The sequence below is a fragment of the Phalacrocorax aristotelis genome, chromosome 4, assembly GCF_949628215.1.
Source record: "Phalacrocorax aristotelis chromosome 4, bGulAri2.1, whole genome shotgun sequence".
Lineage (NCBI taxonomy): Eukaryota > Metazoa > Chordata > Aves > Suliformes > Phalacrocoracidae > Phalacrocorax > Phalacrocorax aristotelis.
In genome coordinates, this window is record NC_134279.1 from 41,620,158 (window position 1) to 41,645,207 (window position 25,050).

General features: G+C 37.8%; 1 protein-coding gene and 1 long non-coding RNA gene across 2 annotated transcripts in view; one reads left to right on the forward strand and one right to left on the reverse strand.

Moving 5' to 3' along the window:
- The first annotated feature begins 15,762 nt into the window (after positions 1–15,762).
- LOC142056406 (uncharacterized) lies at positions 15,763–25,020 on the forward strand. The gene is made up of 3 exons (XR_012660320.1): positions 15,763–16,115; positions 17,264–17,348; positions 22,724–25,020. It is a non-coding gene; the product is annotated as an uncharacterized LOC142056406 (long non-coding RNA).
- SH3RF1 (SH3 domain containing ring finger 1) overlaps positions 16,184–25,050 on the reverse strand; it is a 95,684-nt gene continuing 86,817 nt past the window's right edge. The window contains exon 12 of the mRNA XM_075091132.1: positions 16,184–18,842. Coding sequence (XP_074947233.1) covers positions 18,674–18,842 — 169 coding nt within the window. The 3' untranslated portion in view covers positions 16,184–18,673. The remainder of the gene's footprint in view (positions 18,843–25,050) is intronic.

The following is a 25,050-nucleotide window of genomic DNA, read 5'->3' on the forward strand; positions in this document are numbered from 1 at the left end:
TTCAATCATTCTTCCACACAATTGAGATTCTGCTTCCAAGTAAGCATGTCTCTATTAATGGGAAAAACACAATATCCTCAAAACAGGAAAGGATAATTTAACGTATCTAAAAGCATAAAACACAAATCAAAGCATAACATCACAAAACAGGGGCCACTAGCCATTTCTGTAGCTGAGGTTCCCTGTATCAGCTATTTCAAATTCCTCTTGGTTTTGGATTTGAGGCTAGATTTACAAAAGAACTTGAGCGCTAATCATTAACCACATTGGTGCCCAAATCTGTAGTGTCTTAAGTTTCTGCCAAGAGTCACACCTGAAAGAGTCACACCACTCAAAGGTCCAGCAGCACTTTCATATTGTTCCCTATACTGCTTTTGAAAGTACCCCTGCCATGTTATATGGTCTTTGTCGGCGGCCAGAGATAAAGCAACTGGAGAACTGGCTGCATGTACGGGTCAGTCCCACTTTAAACAAAAGCTTGCTGGTTGGAGCACTCGGCTAAAGGAAAACCTGTTTTCAAATCTTCTATCGCACTGGAAACATGGTCACTAACTACACTTCCTCACAATCGAACAAGAGTGTCATAACCATCAATCTGAAGCAGTTTCAGTTTATAGGAACAACGAGAAAATTCAAGTAAGCCACAGAGATTTGACCCTACAGCCAGATGATTACTGTCCAGAGATGTAAGAGCCTGGGGATTAGGCATCTGTTGAAATCAACAGTTCATTCAAGAAACTATTTTGCTTTCCAGCTGGCATATTAAAAATGACCTCTCTAGGTTAAGCAAATCTGATGATGACAGCATGTATCTGGAATACAGGAGTCATGGACTTAGAACAGAATTAAGCCAGTGAAGAGTTTAAAAACAGGTTTCCTTCCTTCCAGGCCAAACGATAACTGGGTGGCAGGTCACACAGTCAACACACCACTATGCATTTCCTCCTGTTAAAAAACAAACAAAAAGGCATAAGTAGACTAGGTGCCTCATTCTAGGTGAGCTCTCCCCCAGACCACAGAGGAACACCGTCGTTAGAGCTCCTCATAATTTTCTACTTTGCCTGGGCAGCTCAGCACTGAGGTTGCTGATTCTTTCTGCTCCTGTCAAGCCTAAATCACCCCTTTCACCAGATGTGCACTTGTGATTTGCATTGGGGAAAATCAGGTCTAGTTACTAATTACACATATACATATTATATATACAGACACATGTATATAATTTATGAATTACATAACTAGCAAGTTATACATTGCAATTCCCAAATCTCTTTGATATGGCCTCAGCCTTCTAGGCAAGTGATACAAAGCCTGAGATGAATGCCTGAGGAAAAACCCAACCACCTAGTCGTATGACAGAAAAACACTCCCCTCTTCTCCCAGTATTTTGCACCTTGGCAACCTTTTCCCAGCTATGCCAGTTCAGATATTTAAGTGGCCAATTTACCGTACTTTTGTTCTTAAGTGATCTTTTTTTTCATTACGCTGCAGTCTGTTTTGTTTTTCTAGACTATCCAAAATCTCTGCAATATTTGTTATTGTGTTGTAAGAGTGAACTTTTATCATGCCAACATGAAGTGGTTTTGTACAATTTAGATGTACTTTTTCCACAGATACGTGGGGAAACTTCTTCCTCTTAAGAAACTTACGCCCAGTGTCCCTGTGAAAAATCTTTCCCCTTAAAAAAAAAACCAAAACAGAACAAAACAAAGCCATCAGAGGCTTTGGCAAATTACCTAATGTTTTCATATCCTCCTGGCTAAACAGGTTTTCCCACTGCAAGCAATACTATTTCACACTTCAGCGTGAGGCCCCTGTTTAAGTTAGCACAGTCACTGAACTGCTGCTGCTTCTAGTGAGAAGTCAGGCGCACCACAGGGGCAAAAAGAGAGAAGCTTGTATTATTGCTGATTAATCTGTCGCTAAAATCAAACACCTTGTTTCCAGTGCTGCCATGCAGCACCTTACACATTAAAAGAACACAACCCCACCATCGTCCACCCCGTAATAGTATCTTCAAGGAACATTTATTGCACATTCAGCCTCTGTCCACAGCTACAGTCCAATCACAGGCACTGGCCACTCCTACCAGGTATCAGCAGACTTCAGACCAAAGAGATGGAAACTAGGATCTCAGCATCTCTCAAAATCTCTTGCTTTCCTCCAGATGTCCGACTCCTCATTTAAGGGCTGCAATGCCACCGAGTCTATCAGTGTTTACCTCATGAGTTCCAAGCCAGTGAGGACTGGGAACAAGGAGGAAATAAACAGCTCAGCCACCCAGAGAGTAAATTCACTGCTTTCTGTACAGCACCTTTTCAAAACTGCAAAGAGCATCACCCAGAGCAGTCAGCATCTCCCACCAAGGTGATCTGGAAAATGAGCAAAACTGACAACAGCACAGAAGGACATGACTCACTCCCAGCAGTCACCACTGGCCATTTTGTATAAAAAGCATAGTTTTTGTGTATTGCGTATTTTGTAAGCACTGTAAGTTTCCACTAGAAGTCTGGTACAGTGACAGCCAAGAGTTTTGCAGAAGCGTTTGAATAGCCACGACTGAATAACTGTCCTCCTGTTCTTTTAGAGGTGGTTTACTTTTAATTGTACCCAATATACTCAGTAGAGAAAATGAGCAGTCTCAGGAAAAGCACTTAAAAATAGGTAAATGCCATTTATAAAAGTATGATCAAGGCCTTGCATAATTCGTCTGGGCTTTTTTCACATATCAATACAGTCTTAACTTCCCCCATTCTCCTCCTTTCTCCCATTCACTACATATTCATATAAGCTGCAAAATAAGATCCATGGCCAATCATTTCAAGAATTAATTTATCATGTAACAATCTGTTTGGAAATTATTACAATTTCTGGGGGGGGAAAAGAATATTTTCGAGAAGTATTTATCAGCAAACATAACTGGCTTTTAGCTCACAGACATACAGAAAACTGCTCTCAGCATTGCAACTAACAGCAAAAAGCTCTAAACAGCCAAAATTTCCTTCACATTATGAGGGACCAAGTGTCAAGGTTTTCCCTGCTCTAATATATCACTCATCACAGTCTCAGGTTTTAACCCTCCACAAGTGGCATGGACAACTCCAAACTGTCGCCCACTTTGGTCCTGTGATGCAGCCTTCTGGAAATTTACTGCATCTACTCATATTTACATTTTGTACACTGTATTTACTGTGTCTTCAAGTTTGTTTTGTTGGGGAAAGGGAAGAAAGTGGGATGTTGGCAGAAGACGACAAGAAGGGGGCAAAGTCAGAAAGAAGGGCGTGGGGGAATAAAGATGGAAAGATTCTACCTAATGCTTTGGACTGCACTCATTAGGGTAAGAAAGTTCAGCTAAAGGCCAATGATGCAGGAGTAGTAAAACAGTTAATAAGCAACATGAGTTGGTCCTTCATCTCCCTCCTCATGAGAAGCTCTGAGAACTTAAACAAGGAATGTCTTTGTTTTATAAACACAGTAATTAGCCCCCAGGAAATAGGAGACCTGAGGGAAATACTTATATGATTCCTCCTAATACCTACTTTGAAATCCATAACATTTATGAAAAGAGACCAAAAGCTGTTTGAAGCAGGAAACTGAAGGCATATCCACAAGCATTAAACCGCTTTTATAGCCTCACCTATTTTAGCGCATGTTCATTATGCGACCAGGAATATGTTTTCAAGGTTAGCCCTAATGAGGCACAGATTTACTGAGTACAGAAATGCCAACTTAATGTAGCACATCTACTTACTGACAGAAAGCAGCAAGTCAAGGGACCACATAGTCATCCCCCTATAACTGCAAATAGCTGTGATCCTAAACATAAGGACTTGCACGGGCAAAACTTCAGCTGATGATTTGCCAGCAACGAGTGTTGAACACAGTCCATAATAAATGGCAACTGGGATAGTGATAGTGACAATCACTCATATCTCATAGACTGCTCACCTCCTTTATCTTCACCAGTATTCTACGAAATGTCAAAACCAATATTCTTTACAGCTGTTACCCATTTTGCAGCCTGAAACACATACAGTAATACTTGGAGAGCTTTCAAGGAACCCAATTCCCAACATTCAATTTTCCCTATCAGATTGTCCTAAATAAATCTAGTTTCATATCGCATCTCCTCGCAGAAATACTTCGCTGTCATTTCATCCTGCTCATGTACTTAACGGAGCAGCTGAAGACTTCATCTTCTCGTGACATACAGAAGCCCTTACTGTTGTTTGTCCTTCCAAGGACTGAGCATTAAAGTAGTAAATTGTAATAATACCCAATCAGCTGGCTTAATGGGGTAGGAAGTAGGTTATTAAAGACGAGAAGAGGTATTTTTAGACGATTGCTTACACCATTTTTTAAATTTAGCTATCACTGTGAATATTTCCTTCAAAAATTATCAGAAGTGATTAGTATCCTTGGAAAGAATTAACTATTGCTCATGCCAGACTATGTCAAGTCAAGCAAAGTTTGATTATATAAAATGCCTACTTTATTTCAACAGTTTTATTTTTTAATCATTCCTCATAGGTTTTGATTTTCATGAGGATAGTTGATGATGAGATTCTACTAGAAGTCAAAACATTTTTCTAGCTCCCCATAAGAGGTCTGGTAACCGCTCCTGCCCAACCACACACAATTATTGGTGTGGCTTACAGAAACCCAGGACAGCACCAGCTACTGTCTCTCAACTCTGGCAGGGAATTTTTTTATGAATCCTATATATTTATAGAAAAGACAGTTAAATATTTACTGCAAAGTGGGGGAAAAAAAGAGCCATTTAAAAGATCAGTCTAGTAGGTGTGTATTTTACAACACTGTGACTATATTGGCTATGAAAACGCAAAAGTGATTAGCAACTCTCCTGATTCAAAGCCATGTGATGCAGGTTAATACAGCTGTAGGGTGAACAGGAAAAATTCACATATACATTAAGTGCACTTTTTTGGTTTTATCCTCACTTGCCTAAATCTTCTCTATAAGGTTGTTTATTGTTTCTATACTGAACATAAAGAATATACTGTATTCTGCCCACTGCAGTGGTAGATTATCCCCAGCCTGCCGTGGACAAGAGCCCCATTCTGTCAGAGTTCAGCCTCTCTTTTTCCAGTTTCTACACATCATGTTCTTTTTTCTTAACAAAAGAAACACTCTCTCCCTCTCCCCATCCAAGTTCTTTCAACAGATGCAAAACTCATACACCATTGCTTGATCAAGGTCCTTTTTTCCTTCTTTTTTTAGGGAACTATATGTTTGCCAAAATACCAGCTCTGAAGGACACTGAAAATTACACACACACACACACACACAAAAAGAATAAAATTTAGGAATTAAGTACATTTGTCCATGTTTGAAATTTTTTTTTTAAAAAAGCTAGATGTTAACTTTTCTGAGTTATTTAACCGAAACGCTGAATATTCTGAGAAGATTCAAGCTAGTATTTCCCTCCTAATTTTCACAGCTTAGCTACTAAACCAGAGACGATGCGTAAGTGCAGACCAAGCATTTTATCGAAGACCCTGCTATTTTCCCAAAACCAGACAGATGGCTTCTCCTCCCTGCTGACCCTCTGCAGCAGGGAGGGTTCATTAGGCATGACTTTTTAAGGTGTACCTGCAGCTCCAACCAATCTTAACTAGAATAGTGGAGTCCATTGCTTTTATGTCTTTTCCTTCTTCTACATGGTTATCCCCTTCATGTTCTTCTCTCTTCCTCATAGCCAAAAGGAGAAATAATGCTTCTCTTTTTCCATCTTACAGGAAGAAAACCCAGTCATCTTTCTTGTCTTCAGTCATAGCTTTTCCATAATATTGCCTGCAGACTGAAGATTTTCAAGCAAAACTCCCCGCATCTGGACTTCAGTGACTATCATTGCATAATACCGCGCTGTATCATGTATTTCAGATTATAATTATTTTAGGCAACCTATGAAAGCGGGTAACATTTCTGCAGAGAGTGTGGTGTTTACATAGCAGAATTAATTTCTGTTTACTTCATCAAATCATTGTTGAATTTGAGGATGCCTTTCATAAACAATTATTCTGTGCTAATAGTAACGAGTATTGTGTTTGCTTTACAGACACCTCAGTGAAGCACTCCTGTCAACCTGAGTTGTCTGTCGTGTGCTTTAGAATGTTTTGAAAAAAATACAGCATGCCATATAGCTCCCAAACGTTCATTAAATCCACTGGAATATGAGTGTTTAAGGAATCTAACATCACATGATGCCCACCGCTTTAAAAAACAGAAAGAATATATTTATAGATGATACAAACAAAAAAAAAAGGGAAGCCATTAGATTTTGTTTGTAAGAATTTCCTACAACTAAGATCAAGCCAGCCATTTCAGAGAATAAGGACAGATGACAGCTTCTGTTCCCAGCAGTTTATGGTCCAAGTTTATTTTCCGAGTGGAAAATAAAGACGGGAAAAAAATCTAGCCGGGGAATGGGATGCTAAAGCCATAGACTATTTAGGTTTCTCAGGGGAAGGATGTCCCTATGAACTGAGATTCAGAGGGCATGCTCCAAGTTTCTTTTAAGACTTGCCAAGTCACTTAGCTTTTCCCCTCCAAATGTCAGTTCTCCCATCTTTAATTGAGGTTAATGGTTGCCAACTTCCGCTGCTGACACAGCCCTAGGGAAAGATCTCCTACTCTACAGTTACTGTCTTTTTCTGTGGAAGCCGTTTTAGGCCTTAATGTAGAAAGAGGGCTGCACCTGAAAAAAAATTAATTCCCAGATACAGGCCTTAAACCCCTTTTGGGAAGGTATCATCTTTTATTAGGGGAGTTGCTCAATTCATTTTTCATGGGAAACTTAAAAAATAAATAGATTAGGAAGGCTTGGTGGAGTTTCCAAAAACAAAAATCTAAGTGTTTAATTTAGAAAAAACAGGTTTAACATTAACTCTGTATTTCCTGTAATTTTTCAAATAAGATTTATCCTATTTACTAAGGACTGTTAGACTTTCATTTGCTGGAATAAGCAAATGAAAAGGTTTTTTGTGGTAATGTGCATTTAGATTCAAAAGCTGTTAAATATATGCAAATATATGCAAATAAACAATCTGATAAATACAGGTTAAGCAATTCTACTTATGACACATTGGTCCACTGCCTGATGACAGTGATGCAACAGAAAAGAACAAGCTGCAGTCCTGCAGAAAATAGTCCAGGGGAATAAAGCGAAGGAGAATAACAGACAAACAAATGGGTAAAGTTAAAAAAAAACAGTAAGGCCTCATCCAGTGGACAGCAGGACACCATCTCCTGAACAACACATGGACTAACGGTGGGTGTATTTTCTCCATTGTAAGAACCTGGTAATGTTGTGCCGACTGACCTTATCCAGCCTCTCTGCATTTTCTCAACTCAACACATAGCTATTTTTAGCAGCAGAACTCTGCAAAATGTTTTATAAACCACTTTGGCTGTAACGCTGCATCCAGTTGCAACATCCTTCATAGCTTTAAAGTAATCTAGGCTTGCTATTTTGTTAAGCAGTTGAGGAAAAAGGATACATTGGAAAAAAGAATAAGGCACTTATTTGGCTGTAAAAGGAAGCCTTTTGCTCTAAGACTTCTGTACCTGCCACACTCAGAAATTATGATGGCAAGGCCAATTCCCTCAGTGAAGGGTGGAGGCTGTAAACAAATACACTTGCTGCCACCCTCTTGTGTTTTGCCATCTGGAACTTTACAACACAGCAGGAGGTTTCAAAACAAGATTCTTGTAAGTTAATAAATCTGCTATGCTGACAAGAGGGTCATTCTGTTTTTGATAAGACAGACTGCTCCCTGAAGGATGAGAAAACCCATGTATGTGGAATTAGCGTACACTGTCTGTGCTGGCAAATTTACATGAATGCGAGACAAGCCATTGCTGGGTAGCAGTTCCTAATGAGCCTCCCTTGGCGTGTGCAGTGCAGCCATGCAGAGATTTGTTTGATGATAAAATGGATATGCTATAAAGAGCAGGATGCAGTAGGTATTCCACCCATAATAGCTTGAGAAGCAGCACACATTTGAAGATCTTTATACCAGCTGAGAAATCACAGGTGTCCAATACTAACTATTCCTGTGTATTTTATCAGCCTAGCACATAAATTAGCAGTTCATTTCTTCTTTCAAAAGTAAAAACCATACAGGACAGTATCCTACCTAATGGTATCAGCATTCCAAGTATTTCCAAGCTTGGGAGAATTACACTCGTGTAAATGAGAAATGCAAAACAAAGCCCAGTTCTACCATCTGACTAAAGCCCTCTCACAGTAACGTTACCATTTGCATCTCTTGTGCCTCTAAATATAATTGTTTCATAAGTAAGAATTTTCTGGGTTTATTTGTAATGTATATATGCATCATGCAAAGCACACTCAAGTTGATAGAATAATTTTTCAGTAGAAGAAAGATATCATCAGCCGGAATCACAGCTCCATCTATAGCTGTTTTCTATAATAAAATCAGCTCTGTTTTCTATAATAAAATCCATTTATTCTGCTACAGCATGTTTCAATTCTTTCACAACACTCACATTTACACATAAATGGCAACTACAGCCATACAAATACTAATGGCAGAGTATTCATCCATGTACCTTCCTTTGGAGGACAAGGCATTGTAATGCTACAGGTCCTAATTTCTTTTTACAGCATCATTTGAAAGGCACATCTTTTTTGCAGACATTATAAGCACAGGTTACACGTTTGCCTTAATTTTCATACCACATCCTGTCACCATAAAACTTTAAATTGTGTGCAGCCATTCAATTTCTACACACAGTAATTTTGTCAAATTATTGCAGTCCTTCCTGCAGCTGATACCTAGCATTGGAACCAGTACCCATCCCAGAATTAACGCTCCCCCTCACCGATACACGTCTAGTTCTAGTTTGCCTGTAAGGTGAGGAATCAGTTATCTCACTCTTTCCCCAAAGCAAATGCTTTGCTTTTCAAAAAGAGCAAAGAAAGGACGAAAGAAAAGCATATGCACTAGTGTTACACCCTCCAACCCTTTGAACATATTACCCTGAAGTAAAGAGTTTCCCCCCATCCGTTTTAGAAAATAACGTCCCTCTCCCACCTTCCACTTTCATTGTTCAAACTGTCAGCACAGACAACATTCAACTTGCTTTTCCTTTACAGCTTGGGTAAGTAGTTCTCCCAGATGTTGCCTTCCTGCCAAAAACAAAGCTATGCACCTATACTACAGATGCCTGCTCAGATGCCTAGCTGACACCTAGCACTTTATTTCCTTTCCTCAAAGAGAAAGCATTTGCTCTCTTAATTTCTAACTCTGCATCTATAAATTTCTCATCCTAGACTTCAGCAGTTTTCAAGCAGTAGTGACAGGAGACGCCACATGACTAACGTAGGACATGCATAAGCAGATCAAATTTTTTGTCAGCATTGCCAGGATTTCTTGGAACAAGACTTGATCCGTGTTCCGAGCTGCCCAACTCCAGCAACTGAAGGCCTTCGCGCTGTACTTGCTTTCAGTGGAGACATGCGCTGCTCTTGGTGTCTGTGTCAGCAGACTTGTTTAAAATACCCAGTTGGTGAGGCCTCTGGGATTATTTGCTTAAGCATGGTCCAAGGCATAATTTAAGTCCCTGATTCAGCAAAACTCCCAAGCACCTGAAACTCCCACTGAGGTCAGTACAGCTGTAGCACACACACCAAAGGGCTACACCAAATCACAGCCATGGCGACTAATGCACAATGTGGGAGGAAGGGAGAGTATTCTAGGCTGATTCAGTGAACTGTGACCATTCAATCTTAAACTAGAAAGAAGAAAACATTACCCGAGCTCTCCGAAGTGCTGTACTTTCGCCTCATATCTAAATGTTACTGCACCCAAGAAATCAAGTTCAGGTTTGAAATGTCAATTTAATTTATTTTTGCTGGATTAGGAAAGTACAAATAACTTCTATTTGTAAGTAACATTGCTTCCTTTTTTCCTAGAACCACGGCACTTTATTTCCAGGATGGTCAGAGGGAAGGAACCCTATGATTTGGCAAAACACCTTATCACACATTTAACTTAAATCACGTTGCTTGTTGTAAACATGAATAAATCGTGGTTAAATCCATTCCTGTTCTGTAAAGTGCTTACCAACATTTCTTTTTGTTTGCTTTTTTGTTTAGTAAGAGTCCAATACACTTAATCCTTTATGAAATGAAGGCCTAGGAGGTTAAGTGGTGCATGTGAGAAAGACAGGGAAGAAGGTGGTTGGGCATAACATCAGGCTACATTATAATTAGCCACTAGACATGCTAGTTCCAGCTATAAAAAAGTAATTTAAAGTTATAAGCAAGACATTACATTCATGCCTTAGGGACCTCTTTTATATTTGGAATCACTATTTCAGCATCTAATATCTCTTCCAAAAGCATTCTACTGTGTTACTAAATATAGCAGGAAGATAACATAAGCCAGCTAAGAAGCCACTGTAGATTTGTCAAGAGTGCTTTTAGTTATAAGAACATCGGCTTTCTATTTATGTTTTTTTCAATGCCAGACACACTGGCAGCTTTACGAAAAAACATCAACGAGAAGTTGACCAGAATCTAGTATTTGCCCTTGAAAAAAATACTATTTCATTAAAAAATGTTGCTTTTGACAGGACTTTAAGAGAGAAATCATGCAGACAGATCCTCAGACACACACAAAAAACTAGAGAGTTCCAGCCTCTGCTAGCATTATCTGATGATGAAGTCCAAAAAGCTCAGAAGTACAGGTTTACTAATTTTTCTCCAAACTAGCTCTTGTACTTGACAGAACATACTTCTTGTGCTGGTGGATTTAGCCATTACTCACTAAAAACAGGGCTGGAGGCTAATTAAATCACAGCTGCGCGAGATGCTCTATTACTGTCAGCTACAAGTGTGTGATACTTCGCAGTCAAAAACAAACCTGTTACGCAGATCGGCAAAAGTACTAAGAGAGCAGATGGAAAAATTCCCACGTCATCTCGTTCATCAGTAACAGGCTTACACAGAGTCCACACAACAAAGGTTTGCCAACATAAATATATTACAGTGCAAAGACAGACACATCCTACTGATTGATCTTTTTCCACCAGCATGACCTCTGAAGAGATGCAGCTACTCTGGGAGCAGACAGCTTTCACAGCTCAGTTTTGCTGTCTGAGGCTGTTGTGCAGCCCCAACAGCCATTCCTGCCAGCAGCCTAGACTGTGTCTGCACTTGGGGGCACTGGAAACATAGCTATCACTGCAGAGGCCCCACAGACATGTAACTAGCTAAGTTCTGTTGTGGTCCTCATCTCCCATACATCCACACAGTTGTTAACATCCAGTAACAGACCTACTGTGGGAGAGGAGCATTAGCATCGTTTTCTAAGGGATAGCTTAGTGTCAAAAAAAGAAATAGCTGTGGTTGGATCAGAGAATGTTTCACTGAGCTCTTTAATTACAGGGCTGTTTCTCCTCCCACCCGTTCCCCACTGGCACATTCACTGCTGACGTGTCAATCTTTACTAAAAGAACTGCAGCAACTTTCCCAGACTCAGAAACTGGTGTTCAAGCCTGGCTGATGCTGTGCTGCAGAAAACAGTTCAGAAATGTTACCCACAGAATTTTATATTTTAGTATTTAGTTTTTCTTGGATCTTCTAAATATTCACTAACACTGCCAAATCAGAGAAACCAAATTACAAGAGCACTGTTGTGTTTTGCTGATATGGCCAAATTTTATCTGCATTTGACACCAAGTTAACATGGATTTCCTTACCAGGGAGTATTCTAGGTAAGAAAAAAGAACAAATGAGAAATATTGTCTGCCATTTTCTTGAGCGCAGCTGTAGCAGACCTCCAAATAGCAATAGGGTTGTGGCATGCACAACTGGACCACTAAAAGTTGGTCCTGAACCAGCCTCTGTTCTTCAGACAGAATTCAAAGGTGATCTCATTCCTCCTCTTTCTCCTATTTAACTGGAGACATTCTCAACAGAAACACTCCAGCTTTCTGAGAATTGCGTCTCGCAGTCTGTGGCAGAAATCACCAATTCTGAATTAAGGAATATGAATTAGGTGCAAGTAGTCAAGAATACTGAATGCCTAGGCAGGATGAGTAACCATTTTGTTAGAGTTTTAAAACATACATCTCTTTGCATGTGTCCTTGTCCTCCATTAAAAGGTCAATCTTTACAAAGCCCAGTATTATTTTGTTTTAAAAAGTTATTCAATTTTGTCCTTGCAAAAAAAGCTATATTGTGTACCAGAGATCTTAAATTATTGAATACAAAGAATTTCAGTGATATGCAGAGGAAAATCATTACTTGTGCATTATAAACTTCGAAGTTGGACACAGGCAGAGAGTAAACCTTTGAAAAGGAGCAAAAAAATAAGAGATTTTCCCGATCTGTGTGTATTCCAAATACACACTGAGATTGCCTACCAAAGAGGAGTGGAGAAAAATTCTTTGAACTGTAAACTTTTTAGAGCTAGCATTCTTCAGCTTATTGAAAAGTTCAACCAGCTGAAATAAGAAATTTGACCCAGGGCACATCCCTTTTTTGTGGAGAACAAAGTCAATGACCACTTTAAAGTCATTCTGCAGCTGACTCATCTTCTCTCCCAAGCATCCACAGATATACCATGAGAAAATACAGCAGCAACTAACCACAGAAGATTCTGGGGCTAGCAGCTGTTAGCAAACCAAACCCTACTCTCCAATTGTGGATCTGAAAATTTATAGGTTTGATTGAAAAATGAACAAGTCTCCCATGCTTTATGGTGCTGCTAAATGGCATCATCTTTGATCTAGTGCCTCGGCCGTACCAGTGGGACAAACATTTTTTGAGAAAAGGATAACACAGCCCAAATAGCTCTGTATTTTCCAAGTATGAAAATCATCCAGCTCAGTTTCTTTCAGACATATTAATTCCTCTAGGGCAGATGAGATATTTTCTTTCACTATTTAACAGCAGGGGGCATATTCAGTGTATGCCAGCAAAGTTTAATGAAATCAATGAAGTAGCACTGATTTGCAGTAATTGAGAGTCCAACCATGTGTTCTAATGCCAAAGAATCTGGATATTTTAAAGGCTTATACTGCCTTCCTTTCTAGGAAGGGAGGTGTGTGTGGGGAAATCAAAGTCCATTTGCTTTGTGGAATGGGGTTCCGTCTAAGATAGCAGGGACAAGAAAACACCTGTACAGATACTTAAAAATCCTGACATTTTTCTTTCTGCCTTTGTAATTAAAGTGTATTTTTTATTGCTGTGCTAGCCAATTTTCCACTCTCTATGCCCCTGTACAAGCTGTTCCCACCACTCCAAAATTAGAATGTAGCCAGTGTTTGGACACATCTTGTGAACTGGTTTTGATCTAAATGACTACTAGATGCAAACATCGGACGGTCTTTGGGTTCTGCATGCCACATAAACAGAACCATAATATAGGCACTACAGTTGGCTGTGGAGTGCAGCTGAGTGCTATTCATTTACATGTGCTAAGAGGAATTTTTACAAGCTAGTTACAACTGTGAATAATTGAAATCTGGGCTAATGTTTAAATTTTTTTTACTCCACTGAGTAGGAATGGCAGAAAAGAACTGAGTTTGCCATTTCTCATTTCAGCAAAATAATACAGCTGACAGGAAAGAGTACAGTGGAAGAATGGATAAATAGTGATTTCTGACATCTACTAACATTATATTCAGTGTAACTGCTATGATTTGATAGACATGCATGAAATGTTCATTACGGTACATTTTGAATGGCTTTTGTACATTGCAGATTGAATATAGAAAATGCATTTTAATTTTGTTCCCTTTATCAGGCTGGTTCTGATCAAAGTGCTCTTCAGCTGTTAAAATGGGCCAGCTAAGTCCCTCATCCACAGAAATCCGTCTCCTAGAGACTTCTCTAGGGGAAAGTTTAGATGTTGATTGTATTTGAAGGCAGGTCTAATCCATCAGAATCTATTTGCAAATTCATGAAAACAAGTCAGCCTTTACTTTCCAAACAAGTTTTACATCACATACCTCACAAGAACAGGCGTCATCAGTTTGGCAAATGAGGAAACTGAGGCTCAAAAAGGCGAGACCTCAGGTTTTCAAGAGCAGCTCTCAACAAGTTTGTCTCCTAGAAAGTAAAAGCAATTTGGATAACACTGTGGAAGGAGAATGCATTGCTTCCATACCACTTCCCAAGACAGCCCTCTAATATTAGTGTTGCCGTATAGACTACGTAGCAAGTGGACACTACCCCTGTTTATTAATGCAAACCTGCAACTCCCATTGTTTTTTTATTTAACTCAGTACTCAGTGTGAGATATATATGTTCTCAAAGCACACCCATAATATGAAGCCTTTCAGGTAACTGAGGAATACAGATGCTTAGTTTTGAATTTCAGATGTGTTCTGATGTGAGACCAACAATGCAGCTTGGGCCTACCAGTTGCTCTAGACACAATCAGCAAACAAACAGCTTAAGAGACTAGATAAAGACTGAGGGCTTAATTTTCAGCCCTAGACATTCAAGTTCCTCTTAGGACCTTTCACAGAGCTGGACTCTGGCAACTGAGGTAAGATCACAAATAAGTCAAGTAATATTCAGGTCCCATATACAGGCCTTCCAAATCCTTTTCTCCGTCCCATCCTTTCCCCACATTTAATGTCCATATCCTCACCATCCACCATCAACATTCTCAGCTCTTTTGTTTCTATAAAAAATATTTCAAGTATGCCAGCTTGTAAATGATTGTCATTCAAAAGAATTATGACACTGGTTTTGCTCAAGTCAAACCTCAGATCTGCACTAAGATTTACCATTTACCAAAGTGTAGGAAAGAGCACCAGAGAGTGATTTGAGAAGTGTACATATTGCAGATTCGTGATAAGAATCCAAAGATGATGGATGCATTGGCACATCCTACAGAAACCAGTGGCATCATTATTTATTGTGCAAATATATGAAAGACTATAACGTAGGAGTTTTAGTAATGCCAGGCACAAGTCTTTTTAACTAGACAAGTGCTTTCTTGTGTTTCATTAAAGTCAATATACGCCTTTAAATACATTTGCTTAAAGCTACTGGAAAGAACAAGCCATTTAGAACATTTTGCCAGCCCTGTGAAAGAAGCCAGAATGCTCAGCAGCCATGTTTTCAAGCTTATGCAAAACTATCAGAATTGTCATTACTGCTATAAGGCAGAGGTAACTAAGTGAGGGTGAACAGGATTTCAGGCACTTTTGGCAAGCCAAATGTTAAACACATATTAGAATTACTCAATAACTACAATATTTTAAAAAAAACCCAACCCAAAGAAATAGTCTTACTTCTACTGTACAGCCATGATGTTTGTATGTACTTTTCTCCTATGGGCAGACTGATGTCAGATCACAGTTCTGAAAAACAAATAAAGCTGGTTTTCTCTATTCTGCATTCCTACAAATCATGTTGCCTCCCTGCCCTTAATTAAGGAAAGTTAGTCTAGATGCTTGGTTACAGAGAAGACTTAATGCTGTGGTACTCACTGCTAACAGAATCTGCATCCTGGTCTGTCTTAACTAACACGGAGCCTATTACAATAGCTGAAACATTTACAGAGTCTAAACATTTTTGCAAAAACTTTTAGGATTAACTTTCTACCATTTCCCCAGCAGCTACGTGTATATTGTAGACATGTAACTGCATTCAAATCAAGATCTCCTAGTTAGGCAGCTACTGTCTGACTGCTGTGCACAGCAAACTTCTTCAGGGCAAACGAGTCTCTCTCCACCAAGCACTTTTGCCCTCAGTGAAAGTTCAGCTAGATGCTTCACCCTCAGGGCTTTGGACTCTCTCTCAGTATACACACAGCAGATCCATTACACTAGACACTTCTTTCTCTAGGGAAAGCACTTTATTATGCACCTGAAGTGCTGTTGACAAGACCAAACTAGTCAGTCATGATCAGATTGAGATGGAAGTTACCTACCTCTTCTGAAGTCACTTGCAGAAATAAGGAGATGGAAAAGATCAGCCAGATCCTCAGTTCTCTCTACAATATTTGCATTATATTAATCATTCCAAACTTCTAACATTATGGAATCTGAAGACTTTTTCTCTACGAGCAGAAATATCCTCCTATGAATTCTGAAATTAAGTTCTGGTAAGTTTATTGTCAAATCCTTTACATGTAATTTATATTTAATGTTTGCATACACATTTTGATTTAGCTGTTTGCTATGAAAATATTTATTAGGATTGGAAGTTTAACATAGTAAATCAAACACTTAACATTCACTGGACTTCAAACATAGATATAAAATACCTTACAAAATTTTTTATGGAATTACACAAAGCAAATGCACAGGGTTTGTCTGTTTCTACACTGAATTAATCCCAAGCCAAAACCAAAAAATAACCCCCAAAAGATCACAAAAAAGGCATGATAAACTGCATTTTTTGTCATTGTTGCACTGCTATGTAATAAGCCCTTTTTACAAACATTTACTTAATGTTATAAAAAAAATCAATTAAAAATGTATTCCAACTAACAGAACTATTGGATTAACAGCTGATTTTTAACTGACTTTACACCATGAAATTCTATTAATAGAGGTACCTTAGTCACTTAGTTTAAAATATGGAGTAGAGATAGAAAAAAATTAACCTTTAGTAGTCTTTAATATAAAATGCACTAAATTTTCCAAAATAAGAATATTATGACACACTAGTGCCAATTTATGCTGACAAAAGCTGATACCAGCTTCTTTCTAACTAAAATTCATTTCAGAAAACCTTTATATATTACATGAATATTCAAGTAAACTATTTAAAAATATTTAAAAACACAAAAACTGAATTATACAGTGTTTCAGAGAAATGGTTAATTTGGGAATGCTGTCACGTCCTACTATATATATTTATAGATATATTTTTCTTATTTTTAAGACCATCATGATACTACCTGATATTGCAAGAAATTCTTGTCATTAACATCTGATATTTTTCAATGTATAACTTAAAAAAATTATAAGGATTTAACACATTACTGTGTACTTTTTCATAACCGTTTCTGTGTGCTGTGCGACACTGAATCACACTACTGGCTTCCCTTTGTAAAGTGCTGAGTAACAGCCAAATTACATCAGATTTAACTGGAGGTGATGGTGCTCAGTGTCCTGCAAAAAACCACCATTTCACTGCTATAATCAAACACTTAAAAAAAGAAAAAGTTCAGCTGAGTAGCGTGTGTGTTCACCAGTGTCAAATCTTTAACAAAACCCTGAAGGACTAACAACGCTTTTCTTGCAGGCTGCATTCTTTATATCCATCAGCTGCAAGGACACTAAAATATTTTATTAATGACTCAAACACTGGACACCTTCTCTGGTTGAAGGTGAGTGCTCACTAGTTTTGGTCAAGTGGCTTTTGGGAAACTTTCAGAGCAAACTAACCCAGCATCAGGAAATTGGAATGGAAAATGCCAACCATGCACAGTTATATTACTGCAAGAATTGAGTAACACATGCAAGACAAAGAAAAGGTCAGAACATATCAAAGTAGCAATGGTTAAGAAGTTAGTAAAGTTTTCACAGTGTTTCATACAGCCTTTAACACAAGTGCATCACTTACCACCACTACTGCTCAGACATTTTAAAACATCTCTTGGCCATGCAGATCAGTTTGAGAAGAAAACATAGCAAATTACACTTCTTCGGCATTTTTAGACAGTAAGTACAACTTATAATTTTATTTTTATGTTCAGTCTTATCAAACAGATGTTTTCAAGATATAATCATTCTAAGTGTTGGGCTTTAACATTTCTTCCAATTTTGCTGGATCCTGAGCGCTAAATGCCCAAAGAACTGGCCAAATATACAAAGCTATGCTTTGTTCAAATAGCCAAGTTACTACATAAAGAGAAGGTATAGGGAACTTCTTATTGGCACTCCTAAATTTCTTCTTTCCTAACCTTGAGATGATACTAACCTTGAGATGGTTGAATTTTTATTCGGTTGTTCACATACATCTTTGCCTCCTGGAAACATTACTCTGCTTGGGTGATTTATGAAGAAGTAGAACAAGACTCAAGAACACCACTGACTTTTTTTTTTTCTCTGTCCAAAGAACAAAATATACATTTTTTTCCCCACTTGGTAAATTCTATTTGACACCACATCACCACCACTCAACATTAACTCGTAAAACAGAGACTTACTCCACTGTCAGACACAGCAGGGGAAAAATGTCCAGAGGATAAATGGGAGGCTCTTTATCAGATATAATTGCTTGCTCATAAGGAGAGAATCCAGCTTCCCCTTAGTTATTTTTTCATAAATTAATAATTTGTTAAAATCATAGTCACAAGAATTTTAGCTATTACACAAAATTCAAGTTTAAAAAAACAAGAATAAATTAGTTACAGCCTTGTAAACAATTGCTCATTTATGTAACACACTTGGGGGAAAAAAAGTTCCTCTATATAATGAATCAGACAGTACAAGGCACACATCACACTTAAGAATTCAAAGTGATAAAACCAGCAGATGCCTTCATCTTCTTTGTTCGCTGGTGTAATTGTGCTATAGACACTGTAAAAATATGTAGATTTTTGTTTACATTACAGTCATTTGAAAATATTTCATGACTGTGCTTTTTCTGGTAAAATATTTGTGCTATTTTACAGTACAGTATCATTTGAAGCTCTTGGAATGAATCTTCTCAAATGTTCTCTACAAAGCTGCCGGGGAAAAGGCCAGTTTTTCCATTTCGTTGCAGAGTGCCTTTGAACCAGCCATCCTCACGTTTTTTGTGTACAAAAACAATGTCACCTTCCTTAAGTTCAAGTTCTGCTTCACTCTGTGGAGGATAGGATACCACAACCCTGTACCTGTGTAATTAGAAAAAAAACCCCTTAGTTTAGGTTTTGTTTTGTTGGTTTTTTTTTAAACCAATGCTTTAAAAAATATTCCTGTGCATGGTAAAACTTATCAAAATAGGAAACTGCCTAGAACTGTTTGCTGAGTACGTAACAGCTTAAAAGTAAGTGCATCTGGAACAGAAATTAATTTAAGGCAAATGTATGCATCTCCTATCAAGTTTTTTTCACCAAGATCCCTGTAAAAATACATAAAATGGTTAAATAACAGGATAAAATTGTAAACATGTTTTTGGATATAAATTTGCAGACTTTTCCAGCCAGCGTGACTCAAAAATAATCAAAGCATTCACAGCAGTAACTGGGCATAATTTTATGACTATGTTTAATATGAAGTTATCCCAGAGAAGGCTCTTAAGGAAAGGCACAGAATGAAAAGAAGCAACTAACAAAACCTATTAATTTGCACTGTTGTTTTAAATTATTTTTGTTTATCTTAGAAGCTTTTCAGCATAGAAAACATACCATCTTATTTGGCCACAGTTGCACAATTGGTGTACTACTGTATTAAAAATAAACATTTTTAACAGTGTTCAACTCAACAATATCCTTAAGCACCTGATAAAATTTTTTTTTTCAGTTTTTCACAGTAAAATCACTTTTCAAATATGAGCATATTAAAAAGAGGCTATACTCTTCTATCTCTATTTTTAAACATGCATTACACCACTCAATCTTTTATATCACGGTTTGAGTTCATATCAACCAAAATTTAAGTGTTGCAGCTCTGTAGACAATTGTGTCAACTTCTTGATCAAGTTTTCTGATAGATATTGTAACTCGGTTTCTAGTTACACAACCAATAATGTCTGCCTGTTGAAAACAAACAGAATCCATGGCTGACTCTAGAATTCAAAAGCTTCTAAGCTTAAGAGCCTTAAATGCAGTGCGAGGAGATCTGCTGGAAAAAATCTAATTTCCAGTTGAGCAGAACACTTTGCACTCATGAAGATTACGTATTACTTAATAAAGAAAATTATTATCTTAATAATCTTAAAATAATTTATTAATAGATTAAGGCAATAAATTAACAATCTGCTGAGAACACAAAATAACAGGATACTTACAGTAAAAGATGTAATACCAACTATAGCTCGCTACAAACATAATAATACAAGTTAATTCTGTAATACTGAAATGGAGAAAGAGACTATATTATAGTAGTACATTTTGCTTAAGAACATATAAACCTTTATGTTTTTTAGTAGTGACTTGTAAACTATGACTTTGTTGCAGCATGGCAGATGCCTGCACTAACTTTTACTTGGACAACTTGGATTTTAACGCTGACTTAGGACATAAGAAGCAAACATTTTTCACAGATGCTAAGTTTAATTAAGACTGTACACTATTTGAGATTAAACAACAGCCTCTACTCAGGCAGGACAACAGAGTAAAGGATAAAGAACTGCAACAAAGCTATGAAGAAATTCTTCTATTGAAATAAACTATGAAGAAATTCTTCTATTGAAATAAACAGGTTGCTTTCAGGCTGAAAATTAACCAGCACACTATGTAACACATACATAGCACTAGTTTTATCCAAAAGAAAGCCCATTAGAAATGAGTTTCAGGAAAGAACACCTGCCTGCCTTACCTTGTACTCTGTCAAACGCTGCCGTGTAAACACTAGACTTGAAATACACTTGGTTTCAGTTTCTAATGCTGTCAGTAACCTCTGCACTCTCCTGATAGACTAGTCTGTTCTTTCCCTAGCTTCTGCTGCTGCCTCCTGAGTGTTAAAACTAATGGCTTTGCAAAAACCCATCTTTTCTTTGCCCTCCTTAGAGGATCACCAGCTTGCACAGAAATACTATTCTCCTGAGCTTTCCATACAGTTTTGAACTTCGTCAACCCTGCAGTAACTTGGTACTTATCATTAACTTTCAGTTTCCTGGTGACTTTGATAGCATTTTACCTTCTTGTGCAAGATGCATATTTTCCTATATTTTCTGATGTTTAATGAGAAGCCGCCCATCAGGCTTTGCACCTTTAAATCACGTCTCCTCAACAAGCCATCAAATTTTATGCCGTATTTTACAAATTCTACTTGCCCACATAGAGGTGATCAGATTCAGGCTCATCACACATTCACACAGCTGTCTATTCAGACCCCCTTCGATCAGCTATGGAACAAAAACTGATTTTCCATTACCTATTTCATCATGTACAACATACAGCCAAAACTACCAATTTCAGGCACAGTAAAAAGCTTATGCTTCAGCTTGAAAGTCCATTGCCAAGTCCCTGGAGAAAAATAACCATGTTTATTAAGCGTGACCGATGTTTTGGAAAAACATGTTCATTCCCACATGTTTGAATCTTCCAGAACACTTCCTTGTTTATCCCCTGTTCAGTATTTGCAAATGTTTTCAATGTCTGAAGGTCAAATTGGCAGATCTCTTATGGTCACCTAATTTATAATATTTTACATGCACCTAAGCTGCACAGTATGTGTTTTCTCCTTTCTATTTTCTTTGACTGTCTTACGGTATTTTTCGGTAATTTTCAAAATATTATCCTAATTCTTTTTAAACAGCTAGTGATAAAATATTAATATTATAAAAATAGAAGTACTTTAGCTTCCCAGAAGCAGCTACTGTATTTACCATGAGTTGTTTCCTGATATTACTAATGCATCTGGCTGTATCCCACAGTGCTCTTGCACTTTGTGGTTTTTGTTTTTTTTTCTGAGGAGGGCGGTGGTGGCAGCAGTGGTCTGTCTTCACATTTCTCCATTCCACTTTTCATTTTATCATGGGCATTTCTCACACTCTTCAGTAAAATGGAAAAGATTATATCTTTCATGTGTTTCTCCCTTTCTTCATTGCTTCTGTTTCACTAGACACAGAATACTTCCCAGCTATTTATAGTTGATTTTCAGACAATTATCTTTGGTCTTCCTGATCACCAAGTGGATAAAAATATTTTCTCATATGCAAAGAATTTTAACCAAGGAAAATGCAGAATGTTGGAATTACTATTATTACACAGGCTAAATTCATACTTATTATTCAACTTCTTGCATTAGTTTCTTTTTCTTACATATGGAATTTTTACTTTTGAGCTCACCTATGCCCTGCTGCTTTGTAGTTCTCCTGTGGGCTGAGTGGGTGCCCTGACTCCTACAGATAATCAACGCCCCTCTAGGGCAGACTGATTCTCAGCATTGAATTAACAGCATTAAACATTACCAGTTGCAATAAAACCTGCTTCCCTCTAAAGTCACTGGCCTGCTCACTGGAAGGAGATGTTATACTAGTCATGTTGTGGTGGAGAACACGTCTTAGGGTCACTTTATTCACAGAACAAAACTACTGGCTGTCCTTCACTGTAACTGGATGAAGGTTTCACCTTATAGTTTAGGATGTGCAGTGATGTGTATTTAGGTCCAACTTCAGGTCTTTAACACCATTGTCGGGTGCTGGGAAGTTTATTATTACAGTGCTGCATATTTACTGTAAAACTTAAGGCTATTTAATCAATGTTTCCCTCTAAAAGAGAAAGCTCATGAAAAAAAGCTTGAAATATTCTTTTACCCCTTGGCATGATAAAAACTAAATCCCTCTGTTTTCATAGCATAACATGGCTCCCTCTAGGAATTGCAGGGAGTTGGGTCTATCTTTCTAGTGAAAAGACAGTGATCCTTGGCCCTGCCAGCACTGCATCAATACAAGAAATCACAACACCCCAAGAGAACTTGTGTCTCGGGCTGGTGAATCAGAAGGCATGACCAAACTCCATTCCAAAGTCTCGGGTGACAGGAATTCTCAAAACTGGAAGCAACACTTGGCTGAAATGTCTTTTTAACTTCTCTGTCCCTTTGGTACAAGGAATGTATGAAGGAGCATGGACCACAGTGAGCAACCAGCCTAATTCACAGGAGAAGAGTTACTATAGGAATGGAACTAAATTACTGGTTTGCTACAGAGAAGACCTGCAATAGTAAGATGGAAAGGAATGTCATCGTCTTCCCTTCCTCCGGGGAAATGGCCACTGGTATTAAGTATACATCTGCAAATCCATGCCATAAAGAGCTTGTTTGCTATCAAACAAATCAAATGCCCATCCATTTGATCTGTATGATTGGAAACAAGTTCATAATTTTTACTTCCAATTTTCTGCAGAACATACAGGAAAGAGGTACTCTAAGATAACTTGCAATTCCAGTGAATGAAGAAACAGTGTGATGAGAATAAGAATTTGCTACTGGATCTTAAAGGAAGCAAGGGCTTTGGGGAAAACTCTGTATCCAAACAGGAACATTTTCAAGTGCTTTCCAGAATTGAGCCGGCTACTTTTGCTCTTAATTCACGCAGAATAATCAGCAGAACCTGACTCCTAAATCCTTTAGTCACCTTTGAAAATAAAACTTGAACACTAATAATTATACGGCAAAGCCAGAGTCAGAACAGAAAGAACACTTTCTTTTTCCAAAAAGACTGTAGCCTGTGATTGGAAATGTGATACCTAAGAGCAGAATAATCTTAGCAGGAGATTTCTCTGTTTTTCAGCTTTTTGTTGAGCTTATCCTCATGAATATTTTCCTCCTCGACCCCAAATTTTCACTGAAGATACTATTGCATCATCGGTATGTTTCTTACCCACCCCTTCTTACAGACTAATGAAGATTAATTGATGCTTATAAACTACTTTGAAGATACTGAGTACAATGTAAGTGTACTTACTAAACAATATATTTTAAAGCAATTCAGCCTAAAGAAATGGAAACATGAGATGAGCACATCAGCAGGAAAAGCATTAACCCTGCCCTGAAAAGGACAAAGGAACCCAGATGAAATTTTATTTAAATACGCTGACCAAAATATAACAATTCTGCATGAATACCATGGAGGATGATCTTGTGATAGCACTTCCCTGGTATCAATTACTTAAATAACAGTAAGAATACAGATATACATTAAAAAGAATGTTTGAGTGTGTGTTATTACTAGATCAATAAAAAGACACAGCATTATTCCGTAAGTTGTTTTGAGAAAAAAAAAATCTCCATCACAGAAGTGAAAAAATTACTTTTTCTGAAGACACAAATAGCTTTTTACAAATATCCACTGGTTGTGTCAGAATGAATTTGATATTATTTTCACATTCAAAGCATAAAAACATATTACTGTGCCAAACAGACTTATGATAATGTGAAAATACATTATGTTATTCTTAAGGAAAAGTCTTTCAGTTTTTATTTTCTGGCGTGTAAATCTACTTCAGAAATTCAGTATGAAATAAAATTTCCTGCAAGGAAATTGCATAGAAACAATAATAACCTTTAAAAAAATATTAAAGGTATTACAGAAGTCAAATAAAAGACAAAGTAGAAACTTATACACTGTCTGGCTCTTAATACATAGATGGAGATTAAGACTGAGTCTTAAGGAATGGGCCTCTGGAAATACAACAGTATGCCCACACACCATGAGTTAACAGTATCAGAACAAAGTCTACAATAGTCAGCATGAATCAGTTCAGTCCTAGAGCTGTTAACATTGCAACTCCACTATTTTTTTTCTGTACGCCACATAATCCTAAAGCTACTGCACAAGAAATCCTGTGACACTCTCCATATTGCTTGTCTACTACCAGGAATAATAAGAAGAGACTGTAGTTAGAAAACTGCCACTTCCTTCACAGTCTGTGCAATCTACTGAGGACTTGGAATTTGAAAAATAATAGGTGGGCACAGAAGAAAAGTGACAGAACTTTAAAGCAGCTGCCTGGCAGTTTCAGAGTCTAGACAACTATGTGTTTTTCAGGCTCACTTGCCAGGACACACAGGCTGCCCTAGAGCATGCTGTGCGGAATGCACAGTAATGGGACACTCAGGTAGTAAAAGTATCTTTGCAACAGCTCAAGAAATCACGTATTAAGTCTACTCGTAGATAAGGATCTAATTCACCATATATTTAGGTTGGCAGTTATGCACTGCTAATAATCTCAAAGGACTAACCTGATATTCATAAATGCATTACTACAATGTGTTCATGTTTTGTAAAATAGGAGGCATATTTTATCTACCTCTTCTCATACCAGACCTGTGATCACCCTATTTTAGTGTCTATTTGTTCCAAAACCTCAAAGTAACACAAAAAATAAACAAACATAAACATGACTGTTGGTTGCTAAGCATATAAAGCATCGTTAA